The sequence below is a fragment of the Neoarius graeffei genome, chromosome 20, assembly GCF_027579695.1.
Source record: "Neoarius graeffei isolate fNeoGra1 chromosome 20, fNeoGra1.pri, whole genome shotgun sequence".
In the NCBI taxonomy this organism is placed as follows: Eukaryota; Metazoa; Chordata; class Actinopteri; order Siluriformes; family Ariidae; genus Neoarius; species Neoarius graeffei.
The window spans coordinates 43195707-43214079 of NC_083588.1; the positions used below are offsets into that span (position 1 = coordinate 43195707).

At 43.0% G+C, this 18373-nt stretch overlaps 1 protein-coding gene across 1 annotated transcript in view; it reads right to left on the reverse strand.

The window, feature by feature from the left end:
- Window positions 1–12881, reverse strand: part of slc25a17l (solute carrier family 25 member 17-like) — a 29493-nt gene extending 16612 nt beyond the window's left edge. Inside the window, exons 1-4 of the mRNA XM_060901750.1 lie at window positions 12635–12881; window positions 5245–5305; window positions 5021–5087; window positions 287–441 (exon numbers count right to left, since the gene is read on the reverse strand). Coding sequence (XP_060757733.1) covers window positions 287–441; window positions 5021–5087; window positions 5245–5305; window positions 12635–12709 — 358 coding nt within the window. The 5' untranslated portion in view covers window positions 12710–12881. The remainder of the gene's footprint in view (window positions 1–286; window positions 442–5020; window positions 5088–5244; window positions 5306–12634) is intronic.
- Between the last annotated feature and the right edge of the window lie 5492 nt (window positions 12882–18373).

Consider the following 18373-nt stretch of genomic DNA (forward strand, 5'->3'; position numbering starts at 1 on the left):
CAAGTTGAAATACACATTTTGCCCATTATGTACAAAAAACCGGGACATTCAGTGTCCCGGATTGTTGTTTTCCGGGACAGACCATGAAAATCCGGGACAATCAGGAAAAACCGGGACAGGTGGCAACACTAACTATAGCTGATTGTACTGATATACTAATAAACCAAGCTACTGCACATTATGAAACATCATGGGTCTGCTTTATGAATATGAATGACTGGGTGGGCGGATCAGTGAAAAACGGCTGAGGAGGAGAGGCAGAAAAGGATGCGCAGTGTTTGTCCACCTGCGATGAAGCCCATGAGGAGGTCTCTGCCAGGCCTGGACTGCCCTTTTTCCAGAACCATCAGCCGCTTCAGTGAATTGAATGTGTAGAAGTACACAAAGTTGGAACAACACAGACTAGAGATTACAGGAAACCAACCACGATAGAGAGACATTCTGCAAGAGCCAAGAGGAAAAAATGCTTATGTGAAAGCATACAATTTAACCATTAGCTTCATATTATTATTATTAGGTGTTGTGTATGTGTACGCGCACATGTGTATAGTTCCAGTCAAACATCTGGACACACTTACTCATTCATAGGTCTTCTCTATTTTAACTATATTCTACAACCCCAAATCAGAAAAAGTTGGGACGGCATGTTAAAATTGAAATTAAAACCGAAAACAATGTTTTGTAAATAATCTTTAAAGTGCGTATCACGGGTAAATTCAGGAGCAAGATCGATGGAATTCTCCTATTTTATATTAAACTTTGGTCAAATATCTGTAACATTCTGCATTCTCTGCAATTTTTTTTACCTTGCGCAATACCGGAAAAATTCAGTTGAAATCAAGCCGTTTGAGGCGAATTGGTCCGCCTCTGAAAAAACTTGGCATTTGGATTTCCCGGCAAACATTGATTTTCGTGACGTCGCGTGCGGGACGCCTCCCTCTGAATCCTACGTCAAGCGCTGGTTTGTTTATGAGAAAACGACCTGGTGGTTTTCTGCAAATTTCTTCAACGTTATCGCGTAATTATTAAAATGGTTAACAGATGTATCGTAGGAGGGTGTAGCAACACCGATCTTGATGGGATTAGTACTCATCGTTTCCCAAAAGGCCGGACAATGAGAGAGAAATGGGAGCGCTTGGTCTACACAGGCTGTGCACTGAAACCGTGCAAAGCTCTCTCAGCCTGCTGGCGCTTCCGCAGGTAATGTCACGAATCTGGCTCCAGACTCCCTTGGGATTTTTCCAGACGCGTTTTGTTATTTTATTTTTTTCTGCTGTAGACAGATGGCCTTGTGCAAAATTACCCTTCTGGATGAGTGTGTAAAGGGACATTCTTTCATATAAAAAAAACCTAACGAAATTGGTCCAGACTATGCACGTTAACCTGTACTGCACTCAAAACAATATCACAGCACATTAGTTGACGTTTTACCTCATGAACTGTACTGACTGTTCAAAATAATTTTTGATTCTTGCAACACATTCCAAAAAAGTTGGGACGGTAAAACATTTATCACTTTCTAATGTTGCATTACAATAAAACCCTGAGTCATTCTTCCTGCAAACAGGTCTTAAAGTGCCATTCCACCATTGGTTGTATTCTTTGGCATAAAATACAATATATTTTGACAACATATATAAATGGTATCACTAGACAGAGAAATCTTTTAGCTTCAAAATGATATATCAAACATAATTTTTTGACAACGACAAGTATATTAATTTTGCGACCAAAGTCACCTACCCTTTTAATTTCCGCGCGTGATGTCATCGGCAGGTTCCCCTTCTTGTGTACCACGTGACGTGTGACGTGGCACATATCAGCAATGGCGGATAGAACGCAATAAAAATAATACCAATAAATCTAGCTAATACCAATAAATCTCGCTAACTGAAAGATTAACTCAAAATTTTTCGCAATTTTTTTGGCCCCCATATACGAGGAGAAATGACTCTCTCAATTTGGGGGTTTCCTGGTCTAAAAATAGACCGACACGTGGTACACAAGAAGGGGAACCTGCCGATGACATCACGTTTCACTACCGCGCGGAAATTAAAAGGGTAGGTGACTTTGGTCGCAAAATTAATATACTTGTCGTTGTCAAAAAATTATATGTTTGATATATCATTTTGAAGCTAAAAGATTTCTCTGTCTAGTCATGTTGTCATAAAATATATTGTATTTTATGCCAAAGAATACATCCAATGGTGGAATGGCACTTTAAGGTGTGCAACAATATGAGGTCGTCATTGTCATATTTTTCGTTTCAAAATTTGCCACATATTCTCTATTGGGGACAGAGCAGACAGGCATCCTCTTCTTCCACAGTCATGCCTTTGTAATGTGCGCAGAACATGGTTTTCCATTTCCATCCCTGGAAAAGATCTCATCTTGAAGGCAGCAAATGATGCTCCAAAATCTCAACCCCCGACACAACCCCATACCATGACAGACCCTGGGGCTTTTGGACTTGTAGCTGGTAACAGTCTGGATGTTCCTTTTCACCTTTAGTCTGAAGCACACAGTGTCCATTTCTTCCGAAACAAAGGCCCGGAATATTCGCCTGGCCACAATACTCGTTTCCACTGTGTGATGATCCATCCCAGATGCCTCCGAGCTGGAGAAGCCAACGGCAATTCTGGACACAGTTAACATAAGGCTTTCTTTTTTCCACAGTAAAGTTTTAACTGGCATTTGTGGATGTAACTCTGTATTGTAGAGCTTGACAAAGGTTTGCTGAAGTAATCCCGAGCCCAATGATGACCTCATATCAGATACAGATGGATGACAGTTTTTGATGCAGTGCCGTCTGAGGGATCAGAGATCACAGCTGCTCAGCTTAGGCTTAAGCCCTCGCCCTTTATGCACCGAAATTCCTCCAGGTTTCTTTTAATGATACTCTGCAGCATAGAGGGTGAAACATGCAAATCCCTTCCTACCGTGCTTTGGCAAACTCTGTATTTAAAACATTTCAATTATTTTCCCCTCACACACTTTGTTGACAAACTGGAGATCTTTAGCCCATCTTTGCTCCTCAAAGACTGGGCCTTTCCTGGATACTGATTGTGTGCCAAACAACTGTTCATAATTATTTACAAATATTGTTTTCAGTTTTAATTTCAACATACCATCCCAACCTTTTCTGATTGATTATATATGGGGTCCGTCTCAGAAACTGGTCTCTCATTTGGGACATTATGGTCAAAAAATAAATTTTCTAATTTTACTTTTTTTTTTTTTTTTTTGTATTTACCCAACACTCAATGTTTCTTTTGTCATGTTTAATAAGAATAAAGATAGCGTCTTGCTTTATCTGGCCTCCACTGTGGAAAATGTTTTTGATTACAATTCAAACGCTTTTGTAAAATTGATTTCCATATAAAATAACTCCATCATGAAGAATTAAAGCCCCTCCTTCACAGAGGAGTGAAAATATTGAATAAATTTCCTCTTTTTGATTGCTTGGGTTAAAAATGCCAAGTTATGATGACAATTGATTATTCACTTAAATATGAATAATATGATACATTTTGGGTATTTGATATGGCGAAATAGGACACAATGGAAAAATCAAGAACGTGCCAGAAGGATGAGAATAACGGAGGTGGTAAAAGAACAGCAACTGTACCGGCTGAAGGTCGCGCGGGTCTCTGCTGCGGCGCGCGAGCAACGGGACATCACTACCGCACCGGACGGAGCGCGAGGTGGGGGCGGGGCAAAATGACTGGCCATAGAGTCTATCAAAAGTTTGATCTAAATTGACCGTGGTTGCAAAATATTGGCCAAAAATACGCAAACACTACGAAATATGAAAGTGAGATGAAAAAGAAACATTCTATTGCCTTATACTGCAAGACTGAAACAAAATAAAACTGTCAAAACTCACCTTTTCAGCGATAACGTCCGAACAGATCACCCGCGTAACAGAGAGGCCGCGAATGGAAGCACGATCAACTTCTAACTGCTGGAGTGGAAAAGTCCATTCTACACATGCAAATTGTTAATGTGTGTCCTTCCCCGCACACAAATAACACGCGACGGTAAAAAATACACCACAGCTCATTTTATAGCTCTAAAATTCATACAAGACCAGCTACCATCGTAACATATTCTGTAAGAAACATATTCTATACCTAACTTTCAGCTTTCATTTTAAAAAACAAAATTGCAGATTTATAACTAAATGTTTATATGGCGTAGTGATTTTAAGTTACTACTTTTGGTGAGGTAGTGACCTCGACCCTGAGGCTTTCCGTTTAGATCGAAACACACGATCGTATTGGTTTTGGGTCTGCGGAAAATCAAGTTACAACGGTGATCAAATATTTTGCATGATGTTTTATTACGGTTATGATTATTCTGTGAGCGCACCAATCCTTAGGTGGATAAAGTTACAACTTAAAATACAATTAGTGATAACTGTAGACTTTTCAGTGGACTACAACCTTTAAGGGAATGCGATGTAGTCAACCGTTTATCATGTCCCAGATCAAGCCACCGTTTTTCCACAAATTTGCAGAATTTTTGCCAAATTCTGAATAGAGTTTTATCTGTATTTTTTATTTCAAATTAAAACTAACATCACCATTCAAAACCGTATAGTTTATTGACTGAGTATATTTAGTGGGGTATCCCCCACAGCACCCAGTTTCTGAGACAGCAATATATATATTTATTTGTTTGTTTTTAAATAAAATGTTCAATAAATACATAATATTTCAAAGTCATGTTAAATAATTTTGATCTCAGCACTGACCAAAATAATTCTGATTATGATTTTCGCCAAAATAGAACAGCACTAGCCTCTGGTTGGGTAGAAGCCCCATAGTGGATGAAGCCTCTAGCTGGGCAAAAGCCTGCCAAGGGACAAGGCTAGCTTAAGCAGCTACTCATATCGCTGCATTTAGTAACGCTATCTCGTATTTTTAGTCCTGTAATTCTTTCTCCAGACACTGAAGCGTTCATTTACTAGTTAATGATTTTATAATTCGTCCTCCATGCCACAGCATGGAATACTTACACGCCCTCCTCTTTTGCGATCTCAGCCAGAATAACAGGAGTGGATTTGGACTTTCGGCTCTCGTCCACTGAAACGCAGCAGTAAGACGTACACAGTGAAGTACAGGTAGATAATCAATCAACACTCAGTGAAATTTAGCACCAAATAATATATCCAATACAGAAAACATGAATCCAACCACCAAGAACAGTTAGTCAGTTGTAAAGTGGTTTCCATCAACTCACCCTGCAGTCGAATTCTGGCCGTGTCTAAAGGGAAGAACACCGTCATTGCTGTCACACTGCCCTGTCAACCACATACAGCTGCTTAACAACTTTGTTTTTGTAGATTTTAGCATCTCACTAACTTATTCCGGCTTTTTATTGTGATCAATTATGGATATAGCATCAAAGATATAGGAAGCGATAGGGGTGGTTTGGTATCTAAACTGAATGTCTAACTCAAAAGAGAGAAATTCTTGGAACAGAAATAGTGAGGAAAAAATAAAACAAGAATTTTTATAGTGAAGAATATGAAAAAAAAAAAAAAGCCTATAATGAATTAACACTATAGAACCCAAGTGTAATACAAATGGAGCCCAACAATCAGTCGTACTCATCTCATCTCATTATCTCTAGCCGCTTTATCCTGTTCTACAGGGTCGCAGGCGAGCTGGAGCCTATCCCAGCTGACTACGGGCGAAAGGCGGGGTACACCCTGGACAAGTCGCCACGTCATCACAGGGCTGACACATAGACACAGGCAACCATTCACGCTCACATTCACACCTACGCTCAATTTAGAGCCACCAGTTAACCTAACCTGCATGTCTTTGGACTGTGGGGGAAACCGGAGCACCCGGAGGAAACCCACGGGGAGAACATGCAAACTCCGCACAGAAAGGCCCTCGCCGGCCACGGGGCTCGAACCCAGGACCTTCTTGCTGTGAGGTGACAGCGCTAACCACTACACCACCGTGCCGCCATCAGTCGTACTTTGCTATGTAATTGTGTAAAGTCTTCAGATATTTTGTGGATCAACATTGCTTTGCGTTACCTAAGGGGTCTGTGGTCGGCATGAAGCTGGACTCTCTGGTGACGGTGGCAGAGAAGAGGTCTATGGACAAACTACTGAACATCATGGACGATGCCAGTCACCCTCTGCACACCGTCATCAGCAACCAGAGGAGCCTGTTCAGTGACAGAATGCTCCTTCCCAAGTGCAGGACGAACAGACTCAAAAACTCCTTTGTCCCTCACGCCATCAGACTGTACAACTCCTCTCTGGGGGGGAGGAGGGGGAACAGGAGGACAGAGGACGGGAAGGAGCAGGAGCCTAGCCTAACAATAAGCAATACCGGGCAATGTGCAATATAAATGTGCAAAACAAAGTGCAATATCTCTCCTGCCGCCCCCCCCTTTTCCCCCTCCTTCCCCCCTTCCACATATCTTATTCTTTTTATATTTGTATATGTAAATACTTAATTTATTTTAATTTATCTAGAAGTTTTTCCTCTATTTCTTTTCTCTGTTTATCTGTAATGATGCTGCTAGAATCTTAATTTCCCTGAGGGAACCCTCCCAAAGGGATCAATAAAGTTTTATCTAATCTAATCTTTGGACTGTGGGGGAAACCGGAGCACCCGGAGGAAACCCACGCGGACACGGGGAGAACATGCAAACTCCACACAGAAAGGCCCTCGCCGGCCACGGGGCTCGAACCCGGACCTTCTTGCTGTGAGGTGACAGCGCTAACCACTACACCACCGTGCCGCCCTGAGTTGTTACTATTTTGGTTAAATCTTATTAAAATTTTATTTAATTTATATATGATATAGTTCTCTGTATTTTTACATGAGCTTACAGAAGGAAAACACATTTGATGCAATCCAAAAATACTTTCATTCACTGTGACTATTTTAAGAAATTATAAACATTCTTCTAAAGAATCCAGCCACCAGCGGTGCATAAGCGTACTCTTGGTGCCGGTCCCAAGCCCGGATAAATTGGAGAGGGTTGTGTCAGGAAGGGCATCCGGCGTAAAACTGTACCAAATCTAACACGCAACTGTACCCTTAATGAAGAGGCAGGAGGCAAAGTTGGAGGTGGCGGAGTTGGGGATGTTAAGGTTTGCGATGGGAGGTTGGACAGGATAAGGAACGAGCACATCAGAGGGACAGCACATGTAGAGAGCTTGGGAATTAAGCTAAGAGACATGAGACTAAGAAGAGATGCAGAGCATGTGGGAAGGAGAATGTTGAGGATGGAGCTGCCAGACAAACGAAAACGAGGAAGGCCAAAGAGGAGATACATGGATGTGGTGAGAGAGGACATGAAAGTGGTATTGAAGGATGCGGAAGACAGGGAGCAATGGAGACGAAAGATCCGCTGTGGCGACCCCTAATCAGGAGCAGCCAAAAGAAGAAAAACAAACATTCTTCTAAAGCATCACTTGTGTTATTTTCTGTGGGTCTCTGTATGTATACAATATTCAGGCATGAGATTTTTCAGCTAAGAATCTGATTTAAGACTTCCCTTTCATTGTTATTACAACCCCGATTCCAAAAAAGTTGGGACAAAGTACAAATTGTAAAAAAAACAGAATGCAATAATTTACAAATCTCAAAAACTGATATTGTATTCACAATAGAACATAGACAACATATCAAATGTCGAAAGTGAGACATTTTGAAATTTCATGCCAAATATTGGCTCATTTGAAATTTCATGACAGCAACACATCTCAAAAAAGTTGGGACAGGGGCAATAAGAGGCTGGAAAAGTTAAAGGTACAAAAAAGGAACAGCTGGAGGACCAAATTGCAACTCATTAGGTCAATTGGCAATAGGTCATTAACATGACTGGGTATAAAAAGAGCATCTTGGAGTGGCAGCGGCTCTCAGAAGTAAAGATGGGAAGAGGATCACCAATCCCCCTAATTCTGCGCCGACAAATAGTGGAGCAATATCAGAAAGGAGTTCAACAGTGTAAAATTGCAAAGAGTTTGAACATATCATCATCTACAGTGCATAACATCATCAAAAGATTCAGAGAATCTGGAAGAATCTCTGTGCGTAAGGGTCAAGGCCGGAAAACCATACTGGGTGCCCGTGATCTTCGGGCCCTTAGACGGCACTGCATCACATACGGTAGGGTGCATCAGTTGCCCTCACTTTCATAAAATCTGATGCATTTTTGTTCGGGTGTTCCTTTTCACCAATAAAGACATCCTGTAAAATTTTTTGACCATATTCAAAAAAGTCTAATGGTGGCACCATGAGGTTCATTTTTTGCCAAAAAACGCTTATTTTATGTTTTCGCGTAAGGTTTGAATCACAACGTTGGACTCCATTTATTGATTTCTTGTGAGCCAGAGATCATGTTAAGAACCTTTGCAAGGGATTGAGAAGCATTAATGTGATTCATAATACATTTGTATTGTTTAAAAGTAGCTGAACAATGATTCAATGAACAGCTAAAACTCAAACTGTGCTTGATAATATATTTAGAATATGGACTAAAAATGTGTATCTAAGATATTTGGTATACTCTATAAGGTGCCATAATGTTTCATGAAAAGTGATCGAAATTGTGTCATAAAAGTCATAAAATAGCAGCTTTTTCCATAACTTTGAGCTCCTGGTGCCACCATTAAACTTTTGAATTTTGTCAAAATATTTCACCCAGAGTGTTTTCTTACCAAAAGGAACATGAAAACAAAAATGACTCATGATCGGAGGAACTTTTCATTTTTAGGGGGCAACTGATGCACCCTAACATACAGGCATGCTTCTGTATTGGAAATCACAAAATGGGCTCAGGAATATTTCCAGAGAACATTATCTGTGAACACAATTCACCGTGCCATCCGCCGTTGCCAGCTAAAACTCTATAGTTCAAAGAAGAAGCCGTATCTAAACATGACCCAGAAGCGCAGACGTCTTCTCTGGGCCAAGGCTCATTTAAAATGGACTGTGGCAAAGTGGAAAACTGTTCTGTGGTCAGACAAATCAAAATTTGAAGTTCTTTATGGAAATCAGGGACGCCGTGTCATTCGGACTAAAGAGGAGAAGGACGACCCAAGTTGTTATCAGCACTCAGTTCAGAAGCCTGCATCTCTGATGGTATGGGGTTGCATTAGTGCGTGTGGCATGGGCAGCTTACACATCTGGAAAGACACCATCAATGCTGAAAGGTATATCCAGGTTCTAGAGCAGCATATGCTCCCATCCAGACGACGTCTCTTTCAGGGAAGACCTTGCATTTTCCAACATGACAATGCCAAACCACATACTGCATCAATTACAGCATCATGGCTGCGTAGAAGAAGGGTCCGGGTACTGAACTGGCCAGCCTGCAGTCCAGATCTTTCACCCATAGAAAACATTTGGCGCATCATAAAACGGAAGATACGACAAAAAAGACCTAAGACAGTTGAACAACTAGAATCCTACATTAGACAAGAATGGGTTAACATTCCTATCCCTAAACTTGAGCAACTTGTCTCCTCAGTCCCCAGACGTTTACAGACTGTTGTAAAGAGAAAAGGGGATGTCTCACAGTGGTAAACATGGCCTTGTCCCAACTTTGAGATGTGTTGTTGTCGTCATGAAATTAAAAAAAAAAATCACCTAATTTTTCTCTTTAACTGATACATTTTCTCAGTTTAAACATTTGATATGTCATCTATGTTCTATTCTGAATAAAATATGGAATTTTGAAACTTCCACATCATTGCATTCCATTTTTATTTACAATTTGTACTTTGTCCCAACTTTTTTGAGAATCGGGGTTTGTCTCGTCTCGTCTTCATCCAGGGCCGGGTCGCGGAGGCAGCAGTCTGAGCATGGAAGCCCAAACTTCCCTTTCCCCAGACACCTCGGCCAGCTCCTTGGGAAGAACACCGAGGCGTTCCCAGGCCAGCCGAGAGACATAGTCCCTCCAGTGTGTCCTGGGTCTTCCCCGGGGCCTCCTCCCGGGGGGACATGCCTGGAACACCTCCCCAAGGAGGCATCCGAAAGAGATGCCCGAGCCACCTCAGCTGATTCCTCTCGATGTGGAGGAGCAGCAGCTCTACTCCGAGCTCCTCCCGAGTGACTGTGCTTCTCACCCTATCTCTAAGGGAGCGCCCAGCCACCCTGCGAAGGAAACTCATTTCGGCCGCTTGTATCTGCGATCTTGTTCTTTCGGTCATTACCCAAAGCTCATGACCATAGGTGAGAGTCGGAACGTAGATCGACCGGTAAATCGAGAGCTTCACCTTTTGGCTCAGCTCCTTCTTCACCACGACGGACCGGTAAAGCGACCGCATCACTGTGGAGGCTGCACCGATCCGCCTGCCGATCTCATGCTCTATCCTTCCCTCACTCGTGAAACAAGATCGGGGTTGTATATTAAAATTCAGGAGTATTATTTCAGATTTTTCACTCTGAGCTCTCTCATGCCTGATACAGGAATCCCATAACCTAGAGCAGTGTTTCGCAAAGTGTGGTCCGCGGACCACTGGTGGTCCACGAGAGACCTCAAGTGGTCCACGAGGTGATCTACAAATGTAGTCAGCGTTTTCAAGATAAGCTAGCGTATGCTTTGTAACATTATTAGAAAGTTAAATTTATCCAATCTTGTTTTTAACGGCAATCAACCGGGCCTGTAATATTATTATTATTATTATTTAAAAAGCGTTCTGCATCTGAATTTGCACCACATAAAACTTGTAGTGTGCACGTGCTCTTATTCCGCCTCTCGTCTCTAGGCAACAGTCACCTCACAAATCTCTGCCTCACAGGCAAACAGGCAGGCAGACCTGAAAACAAGCAAACAAAAATTCTGAACATATAATAGGCTAATCCTAACTAGCTCGTGTTCGTGGCGATTTTTTTAATTTACTGAAAGTGAAACAACAAGGATGGAGAAGTGGCTGACAGGTTCAGTTAATAGGAAAAAACCTGACACTACCGACACAAGCATCAATAAGGAGAAAATGCAAAGAAAAGAAGATTCAGTTAGCACTGAAGGCCTCTGCATGCTCTTGCGACAAGGCTTTCGCAGATAGCTTTTCGCAGACAGTTGTAATTTATTGTTGAGCGGGGAGTTATAGGCGTGCGTGATGTTATTCACCGGCACAACGCAAGGAGGTCCGAAGTCGCTAGGAGTAGTTGGTGGGTGTGGTTAGTGGAGTGTTTATCCTCCGGTTACTTATGACTAGAACTTTTTTTTTTTATATAATGACTAGAACTGGAGTCGTATAGATGTACGTACTTCCTCAATCAACCGCTCTTCGTGCTGCTCCATCTTCGCGCGTGTTTTTAATAATGCCGGTCGTGAAAACAAACCAAACCGGGAAAGTAGGGAAGCGGAAGTGCGTGTACAGCGGATGTAGAGTGGACCAATCAGAGCCCTCTTGTCTGCGAGGCTTCTGCGGTGGTCACAATTTTTGGGAGGTGCGCGCAGAGCGTCTGCGAAGGTGGGGGGGGGCTACGCAGACACTATCTGCGACACCGTCTGCGAGGACTGGGTTGTCAGCATAAATTGGCCTTTAGTCCCCAACTCCTAATTTTGAACAATTTTGAACTATTGATATGAAATGTTCTGATTAACTGTTTGCTGAATTTTAAACCTCCAAACTTTTGCCTTTAAAAACCATGGAGGATATGGAATGGATAGGCCTTTAATGTATTTAGTTAACCATAGTTTTTTCAATTAAAAACACTTAATAGTACACGTGTGTGTGTGTGTGTGGGGGGGGGGGGGGGGGGTCGACAGGTGGTCCCTGAAATTTTTTTTTTGGGACAAAGTGGTCCTTGGTCTGAAAAAGTTTGAGAAACACTGACCTAGAGTAATTGATAGAACAATATCAACAATTCAAAAACTCTAATTGTATAAATTTTAAATATTTGCAATTAACTGGGATCCACTGTTTTTATCATTTCAACCGCACATCATACCCTCGTCCAGTTGAAAATGTCTTTCATGCACTTTTCTGGGCGGCACGGTGGTGTAGTGGTTAGCGCTGTCGCCTCACAGCAAGAAGGTCCGGGTTCGAGCCCCATGGCCGGCGAGGGCCTTTCTGTGTGGAGTTTGCATGTTCTCCCCGTGTCCGCGTGGGTTTCCTCCGGGTGCTCCGGTTTCCCCCACAGTCCAAAGACATGCAGGTTAGGTTAACTGGTGGCTCTAAATTGACCGTAGGTGTGAATGTGAGTGTGAATGGTTGTCTGTGTCTATGTGTCAGCCCTGTGATGACCTGGCGACTTGTCCAGGGTGTACCCCGCCTTTCGCCCGTAGTCAGCTGGGATAGGCTCCAGCTCGCCTGCGACCCTGTAGAACAGGATAAAGCGGCTAGAGATAATGAGATGAGATGCACTTTTCTCCCCCATGAGAATTTTGAAAAGTTGGCAAGTATGTTGACTTAAAAGGCATTCCATGAGTGAGGTGGGCATATATGACGTCATCTGGCGACATGTACTGTAGTAGCCACTTTCCCCTGAAAAGACACTGAGCAACACTGTCATGTCAAGATTAGCTCACTTCCTATTCCCAGCTGCTGTACACTCCGTCCTGCTGACATTGTGAGGAAAACTGTGAATAAAGGATGATGTGTGTCAGGTTAACCGAGCCGCAGGTGCAGTGTTTCTCTTACCACAGCTCCGGCTACAGCGTGCACAAGGGTTTCATAAGACAGAAGACCGACCACAGAGCCGCCATTAGACGCCATGTTTGCTTCTCTGCTCTGCCAGCTGATTAAAGTGTCTGTAAACAGGAACAAGAGGCTTCACACTCCGACTGAGCTCTTCAAACCATTCCCCTTCATGAAAACAAAGGTCGAAACAGGGCAATCAACAATAAGCTTTCCGTGAAGTTCTTCGTGGGAGAAACTCGTAGCATCAATGCTCTTCTGCGCCCCCTGGAGGTTGGAGGGCGGAAATGCAGGACAATACAGCCAGGCCACTCAGTGCGTTTACATGCACATAGAGAAAATCGAATTTCTGCCGTTGCTCGACTGAAATCGAAGTTCTAAATGGCATGGAAACACCTTAGACTGGTACAAAAATCCAGAATTGTGACACCCAAAGGCATTTTTGAGACAAAGTCGGCAAACAGTCTTATTTTGTCAATTTGGGTGTGCCGAATTCAAATCTGCAATATGCCGAGCTCTATCTGACCTCTGTTGACCTCTAGAGGTCATTGAACTTTGGGCCTGTAAACGTCTCAGCTGAACCCAGTTTCTCAGCTTTCTAAGGAATGAAATGGACTAAAATGATTAATGAAGTTAGCAAATGGCCTTGTTTGTTAAATGTTTGGGTGCTGAATTCATTTTTCTTTTGTAAAACGACATATGACCTCTGATAACCTCAAGGTCATTAAACTTGGCCTATAGGCCTATGCATTTAACGGCATTTTTAAACTGACTTTACTGCCCCAAAAAGAATATGAACAGACAAAAAGCAAATAGAAAGGAACAAATACAACATTAAATGCCAGTCCATGTACATGTGACTTACTTTTCACAATGAGAATGCCTAGGCGATCACCTTACATAACATTGCATTACATTTAGCGGTTATTGTTCATACAAAGCTACTGAGAAAAGGACAGATTCAGCAGCATACAAAATGTGGGGGCATACAGGGTATACAGGTTCATCAGGGTTAGTATATATGAGAGTTTTTTTCTTTGTTTTTTGCTTTGTTTTGTTTTAAACGGGGTAAAGCCTTTACAAAAAACAAACAACAAAGAAAAAAACTCTCATATATACTAACCCTGATGAACCTGTATACCCTGTATGCCCCCACATTTTGTATGCTGCTGAATCTGTCCTTTTTTCAGTAGCTTTGTATAAACAATAACCGCTAAATGTAATGCAATGTTATGTAAGGTGATCGCCTAGGCATTCTCATTGTGAAAAGTAAGTCACATGTACATGGACTGGCATTTAATGTTGTATTTGTTCCTTTCTATTTGCTTTTTGTCTGTTCATATTCTTTTTGGGGCAGTAAAGTCAGTTTAAAAATGCCGTTAAATGCATAGGCCTATAGGCCAAGTTTAATGACCTTGAGGTTATCAGAGGTCATATGTCGTTTTACAAAAGAAAAATGAATTCAGCACCCAAACATTTAACAAACAAGGCCATTTGCTAACTTCATTAATCATTTTAGTCCATTTCATTCCTTAGAAAGCTGAGAAACTGGGTTCAGCTGAGACGTTTACAGGCCCAAAGTTCAATGACCTCTAGAGGTCAACAGAGGTCAGATAGAGCTCGGCATATTGCAGATTTGAATTCGGCACACCCAAATTGACAAAATAAGACTGTTTGCCGACTTTGTCTCAAAAATGCCTTTAACTCCTTAAATAAGCACTTTTTTTAATTTTGGTACCAGTCTAATAGAGAAAATCGAATTTCTGCCGTTGCTCGACTGAAATCGAAGTTCTAAATGGCATGGAAACACCTTAGCTAGGCTGAAATCGAACCGAACTTGATTTCTCGTAATCGAGCTACACGACCTAGATTATGCGATTTTTGCCGAGCTACTTAGTGCATGTATATCCTATCGAGCTACGGAGTCGAGCTACTTACTTCAGCACTGCCCCTTCCGGGAGTGACGAGTGACGAGACCACAAGCGGGAAACACAACAGCCTCAGTCGAAGAAAAAAAAAACAGCCTCGGTCAGCATGACACTTCACCTTAGCCGCCACTTTATTAGGGACACTTCTGTTCGTACATACAAACTACAAACAATCTTCTTGTGAACACGGAACTGATAACTTTGTTTATATTTTTGAATAGCTCTTCTTCATGACGACAACTGGAAGTGTACCAACACGATGGGGCATGTAGCGCCACCTGTGGCTCGGGTGCACAATGTACCTCACACAATAGCTCGATTTCCTTGTGTGCATGTAGGATTGGATTTCTCTGGCACCCCTGCTGGGACCCTTTGCTCGATTACCGACAGCAGCTCGATTTGGATGTGCATGTAAACGTACTGACTGTAGCGTAGTCAGATCCATCCATCTATCTCATTATCTCTAGCCGCTTTATCCTGTTCTACAGGGTCGCAGGCAAGCTGGAGCCTATCCCAGCTGACTACGGGCGAAAGGCGGGGTACACCCTGGACAAGTCGCCAGGTCATCACAGGGCTGACACATAGACACAGACAACCATTCACACTCACATTCACACCTACGGTCAATTTAGAGTCACTAGTTAACCTAACCTGCATGTCTTTGGACTGTGGGGGAAACTGGAGCACCCGGAGGAAACCCACGCGGACACGGGGAGAACATGCAAACTCCGCACAGAAAGGCCCTCGCCGGCCACAGGGCTCGAACCCAGAACCTTCTTGCTGTGAGGCAACAGCGCTAACCACTACACCACCGTGCCGCCCCCGTCCATGATGTGTAGCTGCTTACCCTGTTCTACAGGGTCGCAGGCAAGCTGGATCCTATCCCAGCTGACTATCGCAAGGGCTGACACAGAGACAAACAACCATTCACACCTACGGTCAATTTAGAGCCACCAGTTAGCCAAACCTGTATGTCTTTGGACTGTTGGGGAAACCGGAGGAAACCCACGCAGACACGGGGAGAACATGCAAACTCCACAAAGAAAGGCCCTCGCCGGCCGCAAACCCAGAACCTTCTTGCTGTGAGGCAACAGTGCTTACCACTACACCACCGTGCCACCCTAGTCAGGTCCATCCATCCATTATCTGTAGCCACTTATCCTGTTCTATCCCAGCTGACTATGGGCGAGAGGCAGGGTACACTCTGGACAAGTTGCCTGGTTATCTCACACAGAGACAAACAAGCATTCACACTCATGGTCAATTTAGAGCCACCAATTAGCCTAACCTGCATGTATTTGGACTGTGGAGGGAAAACGGAGCACCTGGAGGAAACCCACAGGGAAATATGGGGAGAACATGCAAACTCCACACAGAAAGGCCCTCGCCGGCTGCTGGGCTCGAACCCAGAATCTTCTTGCTGTGAGGCAACAGTGCTAACCACTATACCACCGTACCACCCTAGTCAGGTCCATCCATCCATTATCTGTAGCTGCTTATCCTGTTCTACAGGGTCGCAGGCAAACTGGAGCCTATCCCAGCTGACTATGGGCGAGAGGCAGCGTACACCCTGGACAAGTCCGCAGGTTATCGCAGGACCGACACACAGAGACAAACAACCATTCACACTCACATTCACACCTACGGTCAATTTAGAGTCACCAGTTAACCTAACCTGCATGTCTTTGGACTGTGGGGGAAACTGGAGCACCCAGAGGAAACCCACGCAAACACGAGGAGAACATGCAAACTCCACACAGAAAGACCCTCGCCAGCCACTGGGCTCGAACCCAGAATCTTCTTGCTGTGAGGCGACAGCACTAACCACTACACCACCATGCCGCCCTAGTCAGGTCCATGTTTTTGTCTTTTCTTTGACATTTAATCCTGTGGAAAGGCTTTTGGTATTAACTACATAACTTATATTAATCTTTTGCAATTCAGATATGTAACATAACAGTAAATGCACAGACCATTGCACATTATGTACCATTGCTAATTATTATACATACAGGACACTTTTTCAATGGAAGAAAAACATCCCTTCTAGCGGGTTTCATTCATTTGGTTTGATATCATTCAATATTGTTAACATATAACTTATCCTATTACATCACTCTACCTAATGGAGAATGAGCGGTGAATATGGTTTATGATATTGCATGGTTGTCAAGACAACATGAGGTCACACATCGGAGACGTAAAACTTCTGTGCTAGCCAGGTTTGCTTCGTTAAATACAGAAGATTTTGAGAAAATTTTGAAAGAGAAAGACATGTTGAACACCTAATGTGTATCTCATCTCATTATCTCTAGCCGCTTTATCCTTCTACAGGGTCGCAGGCAAGCTGGAGCCTATCCCAGCTGACTACGGGCGAAAGGCGGGGTACACCCTGGACAAGTCGCCAGGTCATCACAGGGCTGACACATAGACACAGACAACCATTCACACTCACATTCACACCTACGGTCAATTTAGAGTCACCAGTTAACCTAACCTGCATGTCTTTGGACTGTGGGGGAAACCGGAGCACCCGGAGGAAACCCACGCGGACACGAGGAGAACATGCAAACTCCACACAGAAAGGCCCTCGCCGGCCACGGGGCTCGAACCCGGACCTTCTTGCTGTGAGCTGACAGCGCTAACCACTACACCACCATGCCGCCCCCCTAATGTATAATAATAATAATAATAATAATATTGGCTGACTCATCTTCAACTCGTTCAATATCATGCTAGCTGAATGGAATATATCTGATATACCAAGTAGTTAATTAACAAGTGAAATCAGTAGTACTGTAACAAGTAAGGAATAAAAATAAACTTTACTCTTGGTCTACATGTTTTCTTTCCTTCTGTAAATACTGCTACATTTTGCAGCAATTTTAAGATAGTGATGGAATAATTATTGATGGAATTTATATGTATTGTATGGTGTACATATAAATTCCATAAATAATTATTCCATCAATAGTTTACATATTGTATGACATAGGGCGGCACGGTGGAGCAGTGTCGCCTCACAGCAAGAGGGTTCCGGGTTCAAACTTCACAGCCGACGGGGGCCTTTCTGTGTGGAGTTTGCATGTTCTCCCCATGCCTGCGTGGGTTTTCTCCGGTTTCCCCCATAGTTCAGACATGCAGATTAAAATACCTTGCCACTGGGGTTGCACAAGACAGTGCATACTTAGTGCTGGTCCCAAGCCTGGATAGATTGGGGAGGGTTGCATCAGGAATAGGTTTTATCTGGTGTAAAACCTATGCCAAATCAAATATGCAGATCAGATCTGCTGTGGTGACCCCTGACTGGAGCAGCCGAAAGAAGAAGATATGTATTGTATGGTGTAAATATTATAATGAATTTGCCAGGATATTACAGTCTTCAGTAATAATAACACTGATGTTCAAAAGCCTCACAACAGATAAATCCCCAACAGATGATTGGTAGATGATGACCTATTACATAGTCAAGTCAAGTCAAGTTTATTTGTATAGCGCTTTTAACAATAAACATTGTCGCAAAGCAGCTTTACAGAATTTGAACGACTTAAAATATGAGCTAATTTTATCCCGAATCTATCCTCAATGAGCAAGCCTGTGGCGACGGTGGCAAGGAAAAACTCCCTCCGGCGACATTAGGAAGAAACCTCGAGAGGAACCAGACTCAAAAGGGAACCCATCCCTATCCGGGCAACAACAGACAGCATGACTATAATGTTAACAGTCCTAACATAAACATACCCCACAACAGATGAAGCCCCTCTTTGGGCAAAACCCTACGAATGGACAAAGCCCCTGGTTGCACAGAAGCCCG